Here is a 21,031-nt window from a genome sequence, read left to right as displayed (position 1 = left end):
CTAGTCATCTATACATTAGAGGACCTGGCGGTAGCACAGAGAGTTAAGAACAAATGGCATGAAGCGCAAGGTCTGGCACAAGGATCCTGGTTCGAGCCCCGGCTCCCCACCTGCAGGGTGGGTCACTTCACAAGTGGTGAAGCAGGTCTGCAGGTGTCTATCTTTCTATCCCCCTCTCTGTCTCTCCTCCTCTCTTCATTTCTCTCAGTCCTATCCAACAACAATGACAATAATAATAATAGAGGCAGTGGATTTGTAGTGCAGGCACCAAGCCCCAGTGATAACCCTGGAGGCAAAAACAAAACAAAACAAAACAAAAAACAATGTATATGTATGAGAAAAGCAATGTGAACAGGTATTTTAAATAGGAATACACTCTGGGCTGGAAGATAGCTCATCTGTAGGGCATGTGCTTTGCCGTGTGTGGGCCTGGGCTCAGGCCCTACTATTCCGTGAGAGTGCTAGGCCAACAGGGGAAGTTGAGTCCTGTGGTATCTTTCCTCTCTTTATATCTGTCTCATCCCCACCCCATCACTCTCTGAAATAATAAAAAAGAAGTACATAAAATACAGCCAGGGAGTGTTGAAACTACATATGTTTGAGGCCCTAGCACCACAAAAAAAAATAATAAAATAAAGACAAATACAGCCTGATAAGGAGGCGGCATACCAGGGAGAAGATAAGCAAGATCAATAGAGCATGAGTAAAAGTAGAAAACTATATAGATACATGGCACAACTCTACAACTTCGAGACATATGACAGGATATCTTAAGGAACATATTTCCCTGGAATGCATTTTGCTCGGTATATTGCAAAGTGACGTTCATGTCTGTAAAGGAGAGTGACCACTGACTGACTAAACACTCATCTTTCAATAAAAGCTCCAAGTCACCCAGAGAGATAGTTCAGTGGCTAGAGGATGTGCCCTGCCATGCACAGGGCCCAAGTTGGAATTCTAACACCACCTGGGAGGGGTGATGGCACCAGGGAAAGCTCCAGTGTTGGGGGTGTCTCTCCCTCTTTCTGCCTTTTTCTCTGCATCCTCTCTTATCGGGAGGAAAATATGGTCTAGAGCAGCGAAATGAGTACATGTACAGGGTCCTAGCTCTGGAAAACAAAAGCAAAGAAAATCCACAAATTCAGGGGCCAGGAGGTAGAGCACTTGGTTAAGCAAATACATTACAGTGTCCAAGGGCCCGGGCTCAAGCCCTTGGTCCCCGCCTGCAGGGGGAAAGCTTCATGTGTGGTAAAGCAAGGCTGCAGGCCTCTCTCTCTCTCTCTCTCTCTCTCTCTCCCTTCTGTTTGTATCTCTAGCCAATAATAATTTTTTTTAAAAAAAATTACAAATTCCATGCTACAAGGATAAATCTTGAACACACTATGCTAAGTGAAAGCAGCAAGTGAGAAATAATCACTTCACACTTTGAGAATCATTAAGAGATTCTGATTATCACTTTTTTTTTTTTTGCCTCTATGGTTATCACTGGGGCCCAGGGTCTGCCTGACAAATCTACTGCTCCTGGTGACCACTTTTTCTGTTTGTTTTTTTTTTTAAAAATTTGATAGGATAGAGATAAATTGAAAGAGAAAGGGGGAGAAGATAGAAACAGAGAGACATCTGTAGTGCTTACTTCACCACTTGTGAAGCTTTCCCCAGCAGGTGGAGAGCGGGAATTTAAACCTAGGTCCTTGCTCATGGTAACAAGTATGCTTAACCAGGTTAACCACCACCTGGCCCCCTGATGATCACTTTTTAATAGACCTATTATTTAACAAGAAAAAGAGGGGGAAGAAAGAAATAACCAAAGTATTAATCCACCATATGTGGTGCTGGATATGAAACTTCTTTATTTTTAATATTTTATTTATTTTATTTTTGAGAGAGATGGCACACACACACACACACACACACACACACACTGAGAGAGAGAGAGAGAGAGAGAGAGAGAGAGAGATACCAGAGCACTGCTCAGCTCTGGCTTATGGTGGTTCAGGGGACTGAACCTAGGACTTTGGAGCCTCAGGCATGAGAGTCTGTTTGCATAACCATTAGGCTATCTCCCCCGCACCCTCTTTATTATTTTTTAACCTCGGGCTTGGTGCTTCAATAATGAAACCATTGTTCCTGGTGGACAGATTTTCCTTTTTTCACTCTTTTTTTTTTTATTATTTGATAGGACAGAGAGAAATTGAGAGGGGGGGAGAAAAGGAGAGAGAAAGAGAGATACTTACAGACCTGCTTCACCACTTGTGAAGCTTCCTTCCTGCGGGTGGCTAATCATTGCTACTAACTTGGTAACCTTTCTTTGAAACAGAAAAAATTCAAAGCTATGTTTGGGAAAATGTATTATGACAATTACCTTAGGTTCTGTATGTTCCAGTTTTGGAGCAAGAATTTTTTCCAAGTAGCTAGCTTTTTCCATCCATGTACCCAGATCTCTATATTCTTTTCTCAGTTTTTTAAGCCTAGAGAATGAAATTAGCCATAGCGTTAAAAAATCAAGTGATAGGAAAACACATATTATATAATGGAGAGAGGGTTTTTATAGTGCAGTTCTTTTTTAAAGTTCTGAAAGAATAAAACCAACAGTTTATTATTTAGTGATACAAAGGAAAAGGCACAATGACAAAGACCAGGCTACCAATTATTTGGTAAGGTTAGTGAAGAGGGTGCAGTTGTGTTTTTTTTTTTACTTTAAAAAATTTATTTATAAAAAAGAAACACTGACAAAACCATAGGATAAGAGGAGTACAACTCCACACAATTCCCACCATCAGAACTCCGTATCCCATCCCCTCCCCTGATAGCTTTCTTATCCTTTATCCCTCTGGAAGTATGGACCCAGGCTCATTGTGGGGTGCAGAAGGTGGAAGGTCTGGCTTCTGTAATTGCTTCCCTGCTGAACATGGGTGTTGACAGGCTGATCCATACTCTCAGCCTGTCTCTCTTCCCCTAGTGGGCCGGGGTTCTGGGGAATCGGAGCCCCACGACACATTGGTGGGGTTGTCTGACCAGGGAAGTCCAGTTGGCATCATGCTAGCATCTGGAACCTGGTGGCTGAAAAGAGAGTTAACGTGTAAAACCAACCAAGTTGTTGACTAATCATGAATCTAAAGGCTGGAATACTGCAGATGAAGAGTTGAGGGGAGTCTCCATTTTGTAGATAGCTAGTAGGCCTATTTTAGTTATATTCCAAAGGGCCTGTGGCTATACTGGTTTGTTTTATTTTTTCCCCTGAGCCTGAAAACTGATATGCAGGTGGATCCAAGTTATTGTCTGGGGAGATGATGTCATGGCTGGAAAAAGGACCAGAAATCTGGATCAGGGAAGAGAGTAGCTCCCTCATATATATATATGGGGAGCATGAGCTCTGCTTAACTCTGGCTTGTGATGGTGCTGGGGACTGAGACTTCAGAGCATCAGGCATGGAAGTCTTCTGTATAACCACTGCATTGCCTCCCCAGCACAGAATGTAGCTTTAAAGAGTACACAAAACACACTTCTGAGATTGGTGATTTCTTAAGCTGAATTGTAAATATTTAGGTAATGGTCTTAAATTTACGGATCACTCAACACATACCTAGCTTTCATAATAAAGCAAAGGAAGTCAGTTTCTAGTTCAAGAATTTGAAAAAGAGTTTACTATTCTAAAGGTATAATTGCCACAGATTCATGAAAAAGTGGGCATGTTTCTCAATGACCTTGATAAAGAAGACATTACAGAAAGGAAAATTAGTGTAATCTCATTCATGAAAACAGATACAAATATTAAAAGTAAAGATGATTTTAATACAAAGAAATCAAGTAGTAATGAAAAAGGTAATACACCACGTATTAATTGAGTTTGTCCCAGGAATACAAGGGCACTACATTAAAAATATAATTAACATTAAAAAAGAAAAAGGACTTGGCAAAATAATATTTATTCAAGATTGGAAAATATGTGTACAGAAATATTTCCTTCTTAGGATTAGTACATAGATGGAAGCAAGTACTTGTTACAAAGGGGTCACATGATGAACCTGAGAAAGGAGAAAACAGCCAAAAGGAAGTCACAGGAAGGGGCAGGCAGTGGCGCACCTGGTTAGGTATATATTTGCTATGCAAGAGGACCTGGGTTGAAGACCCTGACCCCCTACCTGCAGGAGGGAAACTTCATGAGACGTGAATTAGCACTACAGCTCTCACTCTCCCTCTCTTCCTCCCTCTTCCCTCCTCCCTCTCAATTTAGCTCTGTCTCTTATTAAAAAAGAAAGATAAAGGAAGAAAGAGAGAAAGGAAGGGAGGGAGGGAGGGGTGGGGGGAGGATGGAAAGGGAAGGGGAAAAGGAAAGGGAAAGGAAGTCAGCTAGGAGGGTTTTGATCACTCTGATAACAGAAAAATACAAAAGATTGGCGGCAATAACCAAAAGGACTAGAGTGGTCCAAACACTGTAAATTCTTCAGCAGTGACCTGCCAGCTCTCAAATCCAGCAACACAGAAAATCTTAGAAAGATGCGGTTTTTTACTACCAGCAGCAAAGGGCAGACATAGGAGCTCTAGAAACTGGAAAACATTGAAACTAAAAGAGCTCTCTAAAGCAAGTCTCCTAGGAATAAGTTAAGGAAATTAGTGTTGGATAAGATCAAGCCACAGAGAACTCGCAGTACCAAATTCTTAGAAAGAAGTACATATAAGTCAAAAAGGAATACGAAGCAGAATATCAGCACTGTGAGACTATGGAAAACACAGCAGGATCTCGTAAGTAAATGAGCAGGCTGGCTGGCGAGACAGCAAAGTGATGTCTGTTATTGTGGACTGGAAGTAAGTCAGGTCAGACAGAGCTCAGCAAGTAATTCCTGTCTGTTCCCACCTACTGTAAATAGTCACATAGGTCACGGTTCTGCAAGTGGAACTAGGAAGTTGCTGTTTAAATTCAGAAGCAGTGTGGTCTGGGAGATGGCACAGTGGCTAAAGCACTGGACCCTCAAGCATGAGGTCCCGAGTTCAATCCCCAGCAACAGAGGTACCACAGTGATAGTCTGGTTCTCTTCCTCTCATTTTTCCTATCTCGCTCATTTATAAATATTTAAAAAAATAATAAATGTAGGTGCAGTTGAGGATGCAGTTGTGCTAAACTAAGCCAAGACATTAAACAAATCTGTAAGATTCAGTCCAAGCTGGTGAGAAGAATGTTAAACTCACCTGCTCCTACAAACACAATACATTTGCAGCTGTACAAGGAATAATTTCTTTTGAAAGTAATCGATAAACTACTCCAACACATCAGATAAATGAGAAAAACACCCAAGTCTAAAGGCTGAGTCCAATTCTCACCATAAAGCTCTCCCCTAGCATAGGGCCAGGGTTAGGCAGAAATTCCTCTCTGTTTCATACTGAAGAGAGAAAAATTTAGATGCCACATCTGGCACACAAAATTTTTAAAGTATTTTACTTATTTATTTTGGATAGAGATAAAAGAGGAATTGAAAGGGGAGGAGGAGAAAGAGAGAGGGTGGGGGAAAAGAAAGACCTACAGCACTGTTTCACTGCTTGTGAACCTTTCCAGGGGCTTGACCCCAGGTCCTTCTATGATGTAATGTGGGTGCCATTCCAGGTGCATCACCATCTGACCCCTTATAAAGGAGGTCTCATCTTTTTGCTTGCTCCAATACTGTTGTTTTTTTTTCTTTTTGCCTCCAGGGTTATCGCTGGGGCTTGGTACCTGCACTAGGAATCCACTGCTCGTGGAAGCCATCTTTTTTCCATCGTTGTTGTTGATATTATTGGTTTTTAAAAAATTTTTTATTATCTTTATTTTATTTATTGGATAGAGACAGCTAGAACTCTAGAGGTAAGGGGGTGATAGACCGGGATAGAGACACCTGCAAAACATTGCTTCACCACTCACAAAGCTTTCCTCCTGCAGGTGGGGACTGGGGGCTCGAACCTGGGTCTTTGCGCATTGTCACATGGGCGCTCAACCATGTGTACCACCACCTGGTGCCCCTGTTGCTATTATTGTTCTCAGATAGGACAGAGAGAAATAGAGAGGAAGGGAAGACAGAGTGGGGGAGAGAAAGATAGACACCTACAGACCTGCTTCACCACTTGTGAAGTTACCCCCCGGGGGCTTGAACAGGGATCCTTACGCTTGTCTTTGTGCTTTGTGCCATGTGCACTTAAGCTGGTGTACCACCACCTAGCCCCCCAATACTGGATTTTTAAGTAACATCTAACTATGATAAGAGAAACTCAGCCTTAGCCTCTGAACCCATAAGTTATCATGAAGATTTCTGAACCAAAAGCAAGCCTATGTCTCACCAGGGAAAATGAACATGAAAATAACAGACAAGGCAAAACGAGTTTAGTTGTTAGCATTTTCTGCTCGTTTTTACCTTTCTCGAGGTTTCTGTCGAAGTTTTTCAAGTTGCACTGTAGAGGGCAGGTTGGGCTGAGGCGCTGTAGATGGTCTCCCAACGGTGATATTCAGGTCTGAGGATAAAAACGCTGGATATTCTATGGGCTGTGGCGTAATGATATTTCTGCAAAACGGACAATCAAATTTCAATCATAAAGAAGTTTACATCTAAAATCCATGGTAGCTGGTTTTCTGGAATCATTCTTTTACCACACTTTCCTTTTGGTGACTGCAGCCCCTCTGTAAGGTCGGACCTACCAGGAAGAGCAATCACACTGCTCTCTGAGGGCCCTGGGTCCCCTCTCCCAAGCTTAGTGCTGAGCTGTGGTGAAAGATGTGCCTTTCGGAACCTCCTGACTATACACAGCTTAGATGACACAACCATTCTGGCATTCCAAGCTCCCTTCCTTTCCATTAAACCAAGGCCTGTCTGGCATTTCTAATTTTTCCCTGTAGGTCACCTTGGGGGCCCTGTTTCAGTCCACATCCACAACTGGCAAAGCCCTTCCTGTCTCCAGGAGCCACTTATCAAAGGCAGTCTCTGCTTATAGAGCTCCTATCCACAAATTGAGCCTGAACCAACATTTATGTTTTTTTCTATCATGATCCCTCACCCTCAGTTCCCACACACCTTCCCTGTATTTCTCTATGTAAATCAGCTCGAGGCATTCTTTTTGAAGTGCAGTTCACCTCTTTAGGGGTCACACAGTTAAAGAAATAGAAGCAGGGGCTGGTGGTAGCACACCGGTTGAGTACACACACATGCACAAAGAAGTAGGTTCAAGCCCCCAGTCCCCAACTGCAGATGAGTGGTTCTGAAGCAGGGCTGCAAGCTGTTTCTCTTGCTCTCTACCTCTCTCCCTCTCCCTTCTCTCTTTCCCTCCAGCCTTTCAAAACAAAAGAAAAAGAAAAAAAATGGCAACTTGAGGTGGTGGATTTGTCATGCAGGTACCTAGCCCCAGGGATAATGCTGTTGAGAAACACACAGAAAGACAAAGTAAGTAAACAAACAAACAACTGGAAGCAAAAATAGTGGTAAGGGTGGGCCTGAGGAGAATCAACATTGTTTTGCACGGTCAGTATCTCAGATGAAGCAATGACAATCTCATCAAGGCATGCAAGGTCAATCCTCTTAGATGGAGGAAGAAAGGCCACTATTCCTAGGATTAGTGACGTTGTTCTGTATGGGTGTAGATTGGTCACTTTCACTGGCAAAGAAGATACACAGGGACTGAGGTAGTCAATCTAAAAAGATGGTCATCATCTCCTATTAGGGAGAAGCAGAAACAACAACAGCAAAAAATGAGATACCAGGCTACACCCATTAGAATGATTATTATCCACACAGCAAATAAATAAAATACTGAAGAGGAGATGGAGAGAAGGGCCCTGACACACTGCTAGTGGGAAAGCTGGCTGATGTGGCTATTGTAGGAGGCAGTATAGAGATTCTGCAAAAAAAAACAAACTTGAAATTACATATAATCCAACTGTCCTATGTTGGGGTGTTTACTATAAACAAGCAAGTAAACAAAAATAGAAACATAAAAACATCAACTCAAAGAGATATATGCACCCCCACATTTCCTACGGCACTGGTTAAAGTATGGACACAATCTGTATACCTATCTGAGGATGACTAACAACGACCTGGCAGAAGGATGCAAATGGAGCACTATTTAACCACTGGAGGAGGAGGTTCTATCATTTTCAGCAGCATGGTGACTGGCCCCAGCACTTTCACTTTACATTTCAGCAAAAACTCTCCTGCTTCGTGAATAAGCCAAGCGGAGAAAGACAAATTTCATGTGGTTTAATTCATTTCAGCAACACAGAGAAAACAAACATGGATTTGTTAAGTTGCTGCTGACCAAGTCCTATCACAGACTGAGGCTGACACAGGAACTCTGGCAAAGTAGAAGTATTTATTCACACAAGCACATAGAATAGCCAGTATTATAAGCTCACAGAGACACACAAGGGGGTGGAGGGTGTCTAAACTGAAATGGTCCACAAGCCAGAATGCCAAAGTAGCCCCACAGCTTGTGAGACCCCAAGCTCTTTAAACCAGGACTTTTTTTTTTAACCTCCAGAGTTATTGCTGGGGCTCAGTGCCTACACTATGAATCCACTGCTCCTGGAGGCCATTTTTTTCCCGCTTTGTTGCCCTTGTTGTCATCATTATTGTTGTTATCATTGCTGCTGTTGTTGTTGTTGGATAGGACAGAGAGAAATTGAGAGAAGAGGGGAGACTGAGAGGGGGGAGAGAAAGATAGACACCTGCAGACCTGCTTCACCGCCTATGAAGCGAACCTCCTGCAGGTGGGGAGCTGGGGGCTGGAACCGGGATCCTCCTGCTGGTCCTTGCGCTTTGCGCCATGTGCACTTAATCTGCTGCACTACGGCCCGACCCCCTAAACTAGGACTTTTTATAGCACACAGGGATGGGGGTAGTCACTCTTAACTAAGGAGGCAGAGGGGCAGGGAGGCGTTATGCAAGCAGAGGGTACTTTCCACACCCATACATTTTAAACTCTATCTACATCTAAGCAAAGCAGGTAATAGAAGCAAAAATAGCAGCTTAATTGCAAACTTTTAAACTCGAACATGACTACACATTTTGCAGCATCATTCTTGCAAGCCTGGCTATGTTATCTAAATTGCCCAGAGAAGGGAGATTTGCTCAATGGTATGTTTTTCCTGTTGCTATCAGGTTCTAAAAATGAGAACTTGTAAAAAGAAACAGTTAACGTATTTCACTCTTTCACAGATTCAGTCAAACAAACAAAAACAAAGGCATGGGTCAACTAGGAATATCTAAGAACACCACCTGGGATGACAATAAGACAGGACTAGAACGACTTTGGGAACCTACCAAATTACCGGTGAGTGCAAACATGTGTGGCTCCTGGACAGAGAGGAGCCTAAGGAGAGATTCCCTGGGGCTAAAGCTACTATCGAGCAGCTGGTTGAACAGAGAGGCAGTTTGTGGATTGAGGTGCCACCTGCAGTCTGTTTTACCAACTAAAAGACTGCTAAGAGGAGGAGAGGACTTGCCTAAGACTCACCAAATGCAACTGTGAGTCTCCATTGCTACTGCCCTTCCGAGACTATAGCAGCAGTGGGGAGGCCCCATGCTGACATTGGGGGGCAGAGAACTGGCCCAGAAACTCAGGAGAAGATCTATACCCTGATGGCCTAAAGGTGGGGCTGTATAGTGAGACCATTTCCACATTGTTCTCTTGATAAACTGGGGAGACATGGTGAATAGCAACCACAGAACTCACAGAGTATAAATGGGACTTGTTTGGAAACTCACAGGACCAAGTACTTTCAGCTGGAAGAACAGCTGAATTAAGCCCGGAGTTTTGGATCCTCAGGGCGTGGGAATCTCTGTGCATAACCAGTGCGTTATACTCCCTCACCATCATTAATCTCTTGGTAAGGAATGAGGAATTAAGCTAAAAAGCCAACTTATAGTTAAAAAGCCCTCAGGCTCCCATAGCCTACAGGAAAGACAGAAAACAAAAGAGGTTTTAACAGCCAAAGTGCTTCAACTCAGGGACTGAGATAATATTGAGACAGCTGTTAATTTCCACAACTGTGAAATCTTTAAGTATACCTTATTTAGACACAAGTCAATCCAGGCAAGAGTGATCAGTAATTTCAAAAGTACTGAGAGAGGGACCTCATAACATACTGTATAGAATGGTTAAACCAAGAAGAAATATTGAAATGAACCAGGACAAAAGTCCACTAAAAGTGCCCCAAAGGTTGAAGCAATGAACAATGAAGTCAACATCCAAACACTAGTTAAGAAATTAATTACAGGAGTGAGGAAAGAGTTTGTAAATATAGTATTCAGAAATGGGGAAACAACAAATGAGACTCTGAAAGAAAATACTAATTATCTCAAAGTAATTTGAGAGCTGAAAGCTGAAATAGCTGAGCTAAGATCACAACTAGCTGAACAAGCTAAAACAGTATCAGAACACGGTAACAAAATATCTGAGCTACAGAAAACAACAGAAGGGAGAGAGAATTGAATAAGTGAGACAGAAAACAGAATTAGCAAGATTGAGGATGAATTAGAGAAAATTAAGAAAGAAGTGTAATAGATTGCAAAAAAGATTAAGAGATACTGAAGACAGCAACAAAGACATAAGGGATAACTTCAAAAGAAATAATATATGCATTATTGGCTTACCGAAGGAAGAAATAAAGGGAGGGAAAGAAGGCATTCTACAGGATATAATAGCTGAAAACTTCTCTAGTCTAGACAACATAAAAGACATAAAGGTTCAAGAACCCCAGAGGGTCCTAAAAGAATTAACCCAGACTTAAAGACACCAAGACACATCATATTTACAATGAAAAGAAGTAAGGATAAAGAAAGCATCCTGAAGGCTGCAAGAGAAACACAAAGAGTCACCTACAGAGGAAAACCCATAAGATTAGAAGCAGATTTCTCCATACAAACACTACAGGCTAGAAGGAAATGGCAAGATATCTATAGATTTCTCAATGAGAAAGGCTTTCAACCAAGACAACTGTATTCCTGCTAGACAGTCATTCAGACTAGATGGAGGCATAAAAACGGTGTCAGGGTGGGGGAGACAGCATAATGGTTATGCAAACAGACTCTCATGCCTGAGGCTCCCAACTCCCAGGTTCAATCCCCCACACCACCATAAGCCAGAGCTGAGCAGTGCTCTGAAGTTTCTCTCTGTGTGTGTTTCTCTCTCTCTTAATCTCTCTCAAAAATAAAATAAATAAAAATTTTAAAACAATATAAAAAAAACGGTGTCAGATAAGCAACAGTTGAAAGAATTAACTATCAACAAGCCTGCCCTGAAAGAAGTTTTGAAAGGTCTTCTATAAACAGTCAGACCATCATAAATAGGACATATATCAGAACACTCTAAAACTCTACAAGAATGGCATTAAATTATCTTCAATCATTGATATCAATAAATTTCAATGGCCTGAATTCACTGATTAAAAGGCATAGAGTAGGAAGATGGATCAGAAAACACAACCCAACAATATGTTATCTGTAGGAAACCCACCCTACTCAACAAGACAAATACAGACTCAAAGTGAAAGGATGGAAAACTATCATACAAGCCAATGGCCCACAAAAAAGGGCAGGAGCAGCTATTCTCATATCTGACATGATAGACTTTAAAATAAATAAAATTAAAAATATAGGGATGGACATTACTTAATGCTCAGAGGATCAGTCAATCAAGAGGACTTAACAATTATTAACATCTATGCACCCAATGAGAAGCCATCTAAATACATCAAATGTCTACTGAAAGAGCTACAGCAATATATTAACAGCAACACAGTCATAGTAGGGGACCTCAACACCCCATTCTCTCAAATTGACAGATCATCCAGGCAGAAAAATCAATAAAGAAATGAGGGAGCTAAATGAGGAGATAGATAAACTAGAATTAGACATTTTCAGAGTCATTCATCCCAAGAAACTGGAAAACACATTCTACTCAAGTCCACAAAGATCATTCTCAAGGATAGACCATATATGTTAGGCCACAATGACAGCATCAGCAAATTCAAGAGCATTGAAATCATCCCAAGCATCTTCTCAGACCACAGTGGAATTCAACTAACACTTAACAATCAACAAAAGACTAGTAATAGTCCCAAACTGTGGAAGCTCAATAGTACACTCCTTAACAACTACTGGGTCAAAGAGGAAATAAGGAAATCAAAATGTTTCAAAAGTTCAATGAAAATGAAAACACAAGCTATCAAAATATTTGGGACACAGCTAAGGCAGTACTGAGAGGGAAGTTCATAGCCATACAAGCACATATTAGGAAGCAAGAAAAAAACTCAAATAAACAACCTGATCACAATCTTAAAGACCTAGAAGAAGAAGAACAAAGGGACCCTAATGCAACCCGAAGGACAGAAATAACTAAACTTAGGGCAGAAATAAATAACATTGAAAATAAGAAAACCATACAAAAGATCAATGAAAGTAAATGTTGGTTCTTTGAAAGAGTGAACAAAATCAACAAAATTTAGCCAGACTCACAAAACAAAAAAGGGAGAAGACTCAAATAAATCAGATATAAATTAAAGAGGAGAGATCACAACAGACACTGTATAAATTCAACATATTATGTGAGGCTTCTATGAACAAAACTATATGCCACCAAGCTAGAGAAACTGGAAGAAATGGGCTAGTTCCTAGATAACTACAAACTTCCAAAATTAAATAAAGAGAAACTAGATAATATGAACAGGCCAATCACAGCCAACAAAATTGAAACAGTTATCAAAAACCTTCCCAAGAATAAAGTCCTGGACCAGATGGCTTTACAAAAGAATTCTACAAAACCTTCAAGGAAGAACTAATTTTAAAAGTCTTCCAGAAGTCTACTTTTAAAAGTCTTCCAGAAGATTGAAGACACAGGAATACTCCTTTCCAGCTTCTATGAAGTCAACATCACTCTGATACCAAAAGCAGACAGTGACACAACCAAAAAAGAAAAATACAGACCAATATCTCTGATGGACATAGATGCTAAAATATTGAACAAAATTCTAGCCAACCAGATACAGCTGTATATTAAAAAGATTGTTCATCATGACCAAATGAGGTTTATCACAGGGATGCAAGGTTAGGTTAATATATGTAAATTAATCAATGTTATCTACTATATAAATAAATGGAAGACAAAAAACCACATGGATCAAAAGATGCTGAGAAAGCCTTTGACAAAATCCAACACCCCTTTATGATCAAAACGCTACAAAAAATGGGAACAGATGAAAAATTCCTCAAAATAGTGGAGTCTATATATAGCAAACCTACAGCCAACATCACACTTAATGGTGGAAAACTGGAAGCATTACCCCTCACATCAGTTACTAGACAAGGCTGCCCACTATCACTATTATTATTCAACATAGTGTTGCAAGTTCTTGCTATAGCAATCAGACAGGAGCAAAGAATTAAAGAAATACAGGCTGGAACAGAAGAAGTCAAACTCTCCCTATTTGCAGATGACATGATAGTATATATAGAAAAACCTAAGGAATCCAGCAAGAAGCTTTTGGTAATCACCAGGCAATAGAGTAAGCTGTCAGGCTACAAAATTAACATACAAAAGTCAGTGGCATTCCTCTATGCAAACACTAAGTTAGAAAAAGATGAAATCCAGAAATCAATTCCTTTTACATTAGCAACAAAAATAGGAATAAACCTAACCAAAGAAGTGAAAGACTTGTATACTGAAAATTATGAGTCACTACTCAAGGAAATAAGAAAAGACACAAAGAAGTGGAAAGCTATTCCATGTTCATGGGTTGGAAGAATTAACATCATAAAAATGAATATATTACCCAGAGCCATATACAAATTTAATACAATCCCTATCAAGATCCCAAGCACATTTTTTAGGAGAATAGAACAAATGCTACAAATGTTTATCTGAAACTAGAAAAGACCTAGAATTGCCTAGAATCTTGAGAAGAAAGAACTGAACTGGAGGCAACACACTCCCAGATTTCAAATTGTATTATAGGGTCATTGTCATCAAAACTGCTTGGTACTGGAACAAGAATAGGCACAATGACCAGTGGAATAGAATTGAGAGCCAAGAAGTGAGTCCCCACACCTATGGACATCTAATCTTTGACAATTAAATGGGGGAAGCTGGTGTTGGAAAAAATGGGTTGAAGCATGCAGAAGAACGAAATTGAACCACTATATTTCACCAAACACAAAAGTAAATTCCAAGTGGGCCAAGGACCTAGATGTTAGACCAGAAACTATCAGATGCTTAGAGGAAAATATTGGCAGAACTCTTTTCCACATAAATTTTAAAGACACCTTTAATGAAATAAATCCACTTACAAAGATGACTAAGGCAAGCATAAACCTATGGAACACAAAACAAATCACTACCCAAACCAAGAGCCCCCTCACAGAATGGGAGAAGATCTTTACATGTCATACATCAGACAAGAGTTTAATAACCAAAATATATAAAGAGCTTGCCAAACTCAACAACAAGTAAACAAATAACCCCATCCAAAAATGGGGAGAGGACAGAATATTCACCACAGAAGAGATCCAAAAGGCTGAGAAACACATGAAAAAAATGCTCCAAGTCTTTGATTGTCAGAGAAATGCAAATAAAGACAACAATGAGATACCACTTCACTCCTGTGAGAATGCCATACATCAGAAAAGGTAACAGCAGCATATGCTGGAGAGGTTGTGGGGTCAAAGGAACCCTCCTGCACTGCTGGTGGGAATGTAAACGGGTCCAACCTCTGTGGAAAGCAGTCTGGAGAACTCTCAGAAGCCAAGAAGTTGACCTACCCTATGATCCTGCAATTCCTCTCCTGGGGATATATCCTAAAGAACCCAACACACTCATCCATAAAGATTTGTGTACACGTATGCTCATGGCAGCACAATTTGTAATAGCCAAAACCTGGAAGCAACCCAGCTGAGTGGCTGAGCAAGTTGTCGTAAATATACACAATGGAATACTACTCAGCTATTAAAAATGGTGACTTCACCATTTTCAGCCCATCTTGGATGGAGCTTGAAGAAATCATGTTAAGTGAAATAAGTCAGAAACAGAAGGATGACTATGGAATTATCTCACTCACAGGCAGATGTTGAAAAACAAGATCAGAAAAGAAAACACTAAGCATAACCTGAACTGAAGTTGGTGTATTGCCCCAAAGTAAAAGACTCTGGGGTGGATGGGTGGGAGTGGGAGGAGTACAGGTCCTGGAAAAGGATCACAGAGCACCTAGTGGGGGTTGTACTGTTATGTGGAAAACTGAGAAATATCATGTATGTACAAACTATTGTATTTACTGTCAAATGTAAAGCATTAATCCCCCAATAAAGGGGAAAAAAGGCATTTGAATTATAAAATAAGTGGTCACTGGACAGAAAGGGGATGGGAGGTATTTTAGTAGAGACAAAAAGGGTAAGAGTCTGCTGAAGAATGGAATTAGATTTTCTGTGGTGAAGGTTGTATATTCAGGTTGATTTAAAAAGGCTAATACCTGAAGCATGTAACATTATAATACACTATTTAATTAAAATCATGGAGGTAACAGAATAAAGGTTTAGAACTATAAAAACTAGAGAAAATAAATATTATAATAGTGAAATAAAAATGCTAGTGCTTTATGTGCACAGCTTCCTCAGGGTCTCCTCACATAGTCCAACTTTATTTTTTTCCCTCCAAGATCATTGCTGGGGTTCAGTGCCTGCATCATGAATCCTGGAGGCCACTTTTTTTTTCTCCTTTTGTTGCCCTTGTTGTTGTAGCCCTGCTGCGGTTCTCATCGTCCTTGATGTCGTTCGTTGCTGGATAGGACAGAGAGAAATGGAGAGAGGAGGGGAAGACAGAGAAGGTGGAGAGAAAGATAGACACCCGCAGACCTGCTTCACCGCCTGTGAAGCGAGCCCCCTGCAGGTGGGGAGCCGGGGGCTTGAACCGGGGTCCTCACACCGGTCCCCGTGCCCTGTGCCAAGTGTGCCCAACCCGCTGTGCTACCGCATAGTCCAACTTTTATCCCAACTATTATTCGTAAAGAGCCTCATGTTAAGCCGTCCTGTGCAACTGGGGGGTTCAACTTACACTGGAATTCAAGGAGTTATCTGATGAAATTCTAGCCCTGATTTTCAGTTATCTAGTCCTGTAGCTACAGGAAATGAGGGACATTTTTTACCACAGACATTAGGCTGAAAATCTGGGATTTTTCATAACGATTGCGGTGTGTAGCAGTGCAGTGCATGGGGCGGGGGAACAGTATTAGACAGCAGAGTAGCCAACTGACAAATATCAGATATCTTCATCTTCAAGGTCTCTCTCCTCTTTCAAGAAGTGGAATAGGTCCCTAATTCCCTTCATCCAGTTACCACTTGACTCCATCTCTCAGTGAGGGACTTGGCACACTTCTCTTCTTACCTCTCAGCTTGCTCACCTCCCCTTCTCTCCAGAGCTACACTCCCCAGACCCCATCTCTCCCACCTTTCAAGCGAAATGATTTAGTTTTCCAGGCTATGGCCAGGCCACCTCAGATGAAAACACCCACGAGCATCTCGAAACGCCACTGGCAGCTTCAAACACTCACGTCATGGGGTCTGTTCTTTCTGGAGGTGGTGGGACATTCATGAACATGGAGGGCTCAATCACTTTCTGAAGAGGTTTTAACTGAAAAAAGTGACAGGTGAATTTTAACATTCCTTCACAGTTCACCTTAATACCACTATCCCCTGCAGTCCCCCCTCAAGACAGTGCAATAGTCCCCCCTCAAGACAGTGCAATTAGTGCAATCAGTGATACATTAAAGGAAAAGAGGAATGAAGAATTGAAGAAAGTACTAACATCTTCTGAGTACTAAGTACCTATTGAGAATGACATATCTCTAACATATCTGGCTCAATAAGTCTATGGTATAGAGAACTGTGCCCATTTTGCAAAGTACTGAAGATGAGTACTTGTGCAAGGTTGCCTACCGGCATGAAAGTCAGAAATTTAATATCAAGTTACCTAGCCACAATGTAGCGATCCTCTATCCTGTCATGATAGTTATATATAAACTATATTACAAAAAAGTTAACATACATAAAATGGAGTTAAACTTTAAAAAAATTTTATTATCTTTATTTATTGGATGAGACAGCGAGAAATTGAGAGGGAAGGGGTGATAGAAAGGAAGAGAGAAGAGAGACATCTGAAGCACTGCTTCACCACTTGCAAAGCTTTCCCTCTATAGGTGGGGACTGGAGGCTCAAACCCAGGTCCTTGCACATATGTGCACTCAACTAGGTGGGCTACCACCCAGCCCTAGAGTTAAACTTTTATTATATGCTTTACTCTTGCCCATACACTTGTCTCTTATTTTCAGTAGCATCCACCACATAAAATAGCATTTCGCCAATTTTATTTGGAAAAAAAATTATATTTGTACTCAGATGCAAAACCTGCCTCGGTCCTTGGTGCTCAAAAATCATGTCACAGAAAAACCAATTAGGTGTAATTCATGTAAAGTACAAATTCATGCAAAGAAAACAGGCAGAAGAAAAAATATCAAAGTAATGAATGAATAAAGAGCTTGTGTCTAGCGGCTTTTCCTTGCCTTTCATGGCAGTGCAGCCCCCCTTGGCCAAATGCTAGCTCTCTTCCCAATAAAGTGCTTGGTAACAAAGAGACACTAACCTGATGGGAAAATCCATAGCCAAAGTTTCCATAGGAGAACATAAATTCTACCTGCAACCTGCAGACAAACTAAATATATGGCACATTAGTTTTGTATGATCAGAAAGATAGTTTAGTAAAAAAAAAAAAAACAGCAACAATATTTTTACTTCACAAATCTGTAAATTAGAAAAAAAAAAAAAAGCAAAGTATGAATCTGTGTAAAAGAAAACTTTTATATATTAGGAACTCCTATAATGAGTCAAGTTCCCAAAGTGTTCAACAATTATATAGTAAAGTTCATGAAAATAGTGTGATCAAGATATTAAGATATCAGTTTAAAACTGTTAATAGAATTATGCTGAGATACATATATACTCATTTATATATATATATATATATATATATATATATATTCAAAGTATTTGCTCACATCTCTCCCATCTCCATGTACATAGCCAGATAAAACCTCTGTGTCCCACCTTGCTCCTACATACATGGAATGCAAGAAGGTGTCAGAAGTCATGACTTCAAATGCCCATCATTTATTTTAGTGTTCTTTGTCCCTGTAGTAGCTTTGGCTACCGGCAGTGGAAGCCTCTCTAAATAGGATGTAAACTAATTAAGACAATAATTTTAAGTGCTTAAAAGAAGAGATTCAGGTAAGAACTTAAGACAGTTCTTCTGAAACTGCTAAGGAGAAAGATAGTATTTTCTCTGTTTAACCAGAGGCTCCTGTCAAGATAAACATGTGCCCTGAGGCACAGCCAAAGGGACAGTGGAGGCACTGCAACCACTTGCTCCGTGATCTCAGACTGTTCTACTCATCATTTAGTAATGAGGACACGCTTTTGAAAGAAGTAGAAATGATTCTGTGAGCAAATACAGTGTCTGCTGCTTGACACATTACTAATTTGAGCAGTGGCTCATAAGGTAACTAGTAACATAAAATGCAGGCTATAAACCATGTAAAACCTATATGAAGCTCTACGTGTATACACAAAACTAGGAAAGTTTCAGTAAAGTCCTTACTATGCTTGCATTCATCAGGCTAAGTTCTTCAAGAAAGCACCCTTTCTAGAAAAAAACAAGGAACAAATAATAAAATGCTTGAATACAGAACTAAAAATAGTTTCCAATATACTATAACAACCATTTCATGGGTGTTTTATTTTGTTTTGTTTTTTTGTCATTGGATTTCATCACTCTGGGATGACGTCTTGAGAGAGAGAGAGAGAGAGAAAGAGAAGAAAAGAGAGAGACTATAATAGCAAAGTTTCCTCCAAGGCAGTGGGGGCTGGGCTTGCACCTGTGCCATGCTCATGACAAAGCAAGCATATGATCCAGGTGAGCTATTTTGCCAGCCTAACCATTTCAATGTTTTTAAATCAAATAATGATTATAATGTAGATAACGATATAGTAGCTAAAATAAAATTTGTAAGACAAAATTCTAAATACAAGTTAGGGAATAGGACTTAAAGCTACTGTAATCAAAATTGCCAGACACTGGAACAAAAATAGGCACATCGACCAGTGGAATAGAACTGAGAGCCAAGAAATAAGCCCCACACCTATGGCCATCTAATTTTTAACAAAATATTAAATGGAGAATCTCTTCAACAAATGGTATTGGTGAAAATGGGTTGAAACATGCAGAAGCATGAAATTGAACCAATTCAACTCACCACATACAAAAGGAAGCTCCAAATGGATCAAGAATTTGGGTGTCAAACCAGAAACCATCAAATACATAGAGGAAAACATTGGTAAAACTCTTTTCAATCGAAGTTTTTAAAGTGTCTTCAATGACTCAAATCCATTTGCAAGGAGAACAAAGACAAAAACAAGCCAACCGAACTACATCAAACTGAAAAGCTTTTGCTGTTCAATTTTCTGCTACCACCCAAATAGAGACAATCATTATGGAATGGGAAAAGATCTCTTTATACCATACAACAGACTAAAGGTTAGTAACCAAAATATACAAAGAGCTATCTGGACTCAGCAAGAACAACAACAACAAAAAGCCCTATCTAAAAGTAGGGAGAGGATATAGACCAATAAAGGGATCCAAAGGGCCAGCAGACACATGAACAAGTCACTGATTATAAGAGAAATACAAATAAAAACAAAAATGATATATTATTTCTCGCCTTTGAGAATGCCGTACATCAGATAGGACAGTAACAACGAATGTTGGAGAAGTTGTGGGGATAAAGAACGTTTTTATACTGTTGGTGGGAGTATAAATTGGTCCAACACCTATGGAGAATAGGCTAGAGAACTCTCAGAAGGCTAGAAATGAACCTACCCTATGATCCTGTAATTCCTCTCTTGAGGATATATCCTAAGGAATCCAACACACCCATCCAAAATGACTTGTGTATATCTATGTTCATAGCAGCACAATTTGTAATAGCCACAACCTGGAAGCAACCCAGGTGTACAACAACAGATGAGTGACTGAGTAAGTTGTTGTTCTATATACACAATGGAATACTACTCAGCTATTGAAATGATAAAATCACCTTCTTCACCTCATCTTGGATGAGCTTGAAGGAATCATGTTAAGTGAGATAATCCAGAAAGATGATGAATATGGGATGATCCCACTCCTTGGAAGAACTCAAGAAACAAGAACAGAAAGGGGAAACATAAAGTAGAAGCTGGACTGGGTTTGTTGTATTGCACCAAAATAAAGGACACTGGAGAAGGTCAGGGAGAAGGGTGGAAGCTGGGGGTTGGGAAGGTTGGTGGGGGCACTTTCAGGTCCTGGTACATGAAGATGGTAAGTGACCTAAACTGGGGGTGAGAGTATTTTGCAGACACCTACCATGGCAAGATGGGAAATTGTATTCATGTGTCAACAACTGTACTGTAAATCATTAATCTCACAATAAAAACATAAATTAAAAATGTGTTAAAGGCAAAACAAGCAAATAATAACAAAAAAGTTTTAGATAAGAGTTGTTTCTGATAATTACAGGGCTTACTTTTTTTAAGTCTTAGAGAACCTGCCATGTCCACACTCCTCTTGAATAGCTACCTAAACAAAAGTCTACATAATAAACTAACTCCTTATAGAACTGAGTTTCCCTTTCATTTTTACAAGACTGTTGGATCTTTTTAACTATATAAACCCTTGGTACCCTTGGTACCTTTGGTCACCACCTCTGGTCATCTCTGTCATGCTATCATTTCAATCATCTCTTTCTTCCCAATAACTCCTACTTTGGGCCATGGAATATCCATCCCATGAATGACAATCTAAATGCTCTATTTACTTTTACTTTACCTGAGAACAGGCTCACCACTAAGAATGTTGTTGTTCTTGTAGACTCCTCAAATGAAGGCCCACACCTCCAGGTCAGAAGGTAAGTAACATCTTCTATATTTCCTACTATTGCTTC

At 40.2% G+C, this 21,031-nt stretch overlaps 1 protein-coding gene across 1 annotated transcript in view; it reads right to left on the bottom strand.

The window, feature by feature from the left end:
• C2CD6 (C2 calcium dependent domain containing 6) overlaps window positions 1-21,031 on the bottom strand; it is a 133,570-nt gene that overhangs the window by 80,952 nt on the left and 31,587 nt on the right. The window contains exons 6-10 of the mRNA XM_060194151.1: window positions 18,652-18,696; window positions 17,641-17,709; window positions 16,553-16,632; window positions 6,381-6,527; window positions 2,363-2,468 (exon numbers count right to left, since the gene is read on the bottom strand). Coding sequence (XP_060050134.1) covers window positions 2,363-2,468; window positions 6,381-6,527; window positions 16,553-16,632; window positions 17,641-17,709; window positions 18,652-18,696 — 447 coding nt within the window. The remainder of the gene's footprint in view (window positions 1-2,362; window positions 2,469-6,380; window positions 6,528-16,552; window positions 16,633-17,640; window positions 17,710-18,651; window positions 18,697-21,031) is intronic.

This window comes from Erinaceus europaeus, chromosome 7 (genome assembly GCF_950295315.1).
Source record: "Erinaceus europaeus chromosome 7, mEriEur2.1, whole genome shotgun sequence".
Classification (NCBI taxonomy): domain Eukaryota; kingdom Metazoa; phylum Chordata; class Mammalia; order Eulipotyphla; family Erinaceidae; genus Erinaceus; species Erinaceus europaeus.
Note: the sequence above shows the minus strand (reverse complement) of the source record. Positions and strands in the feature narration are given on the sequence as shown.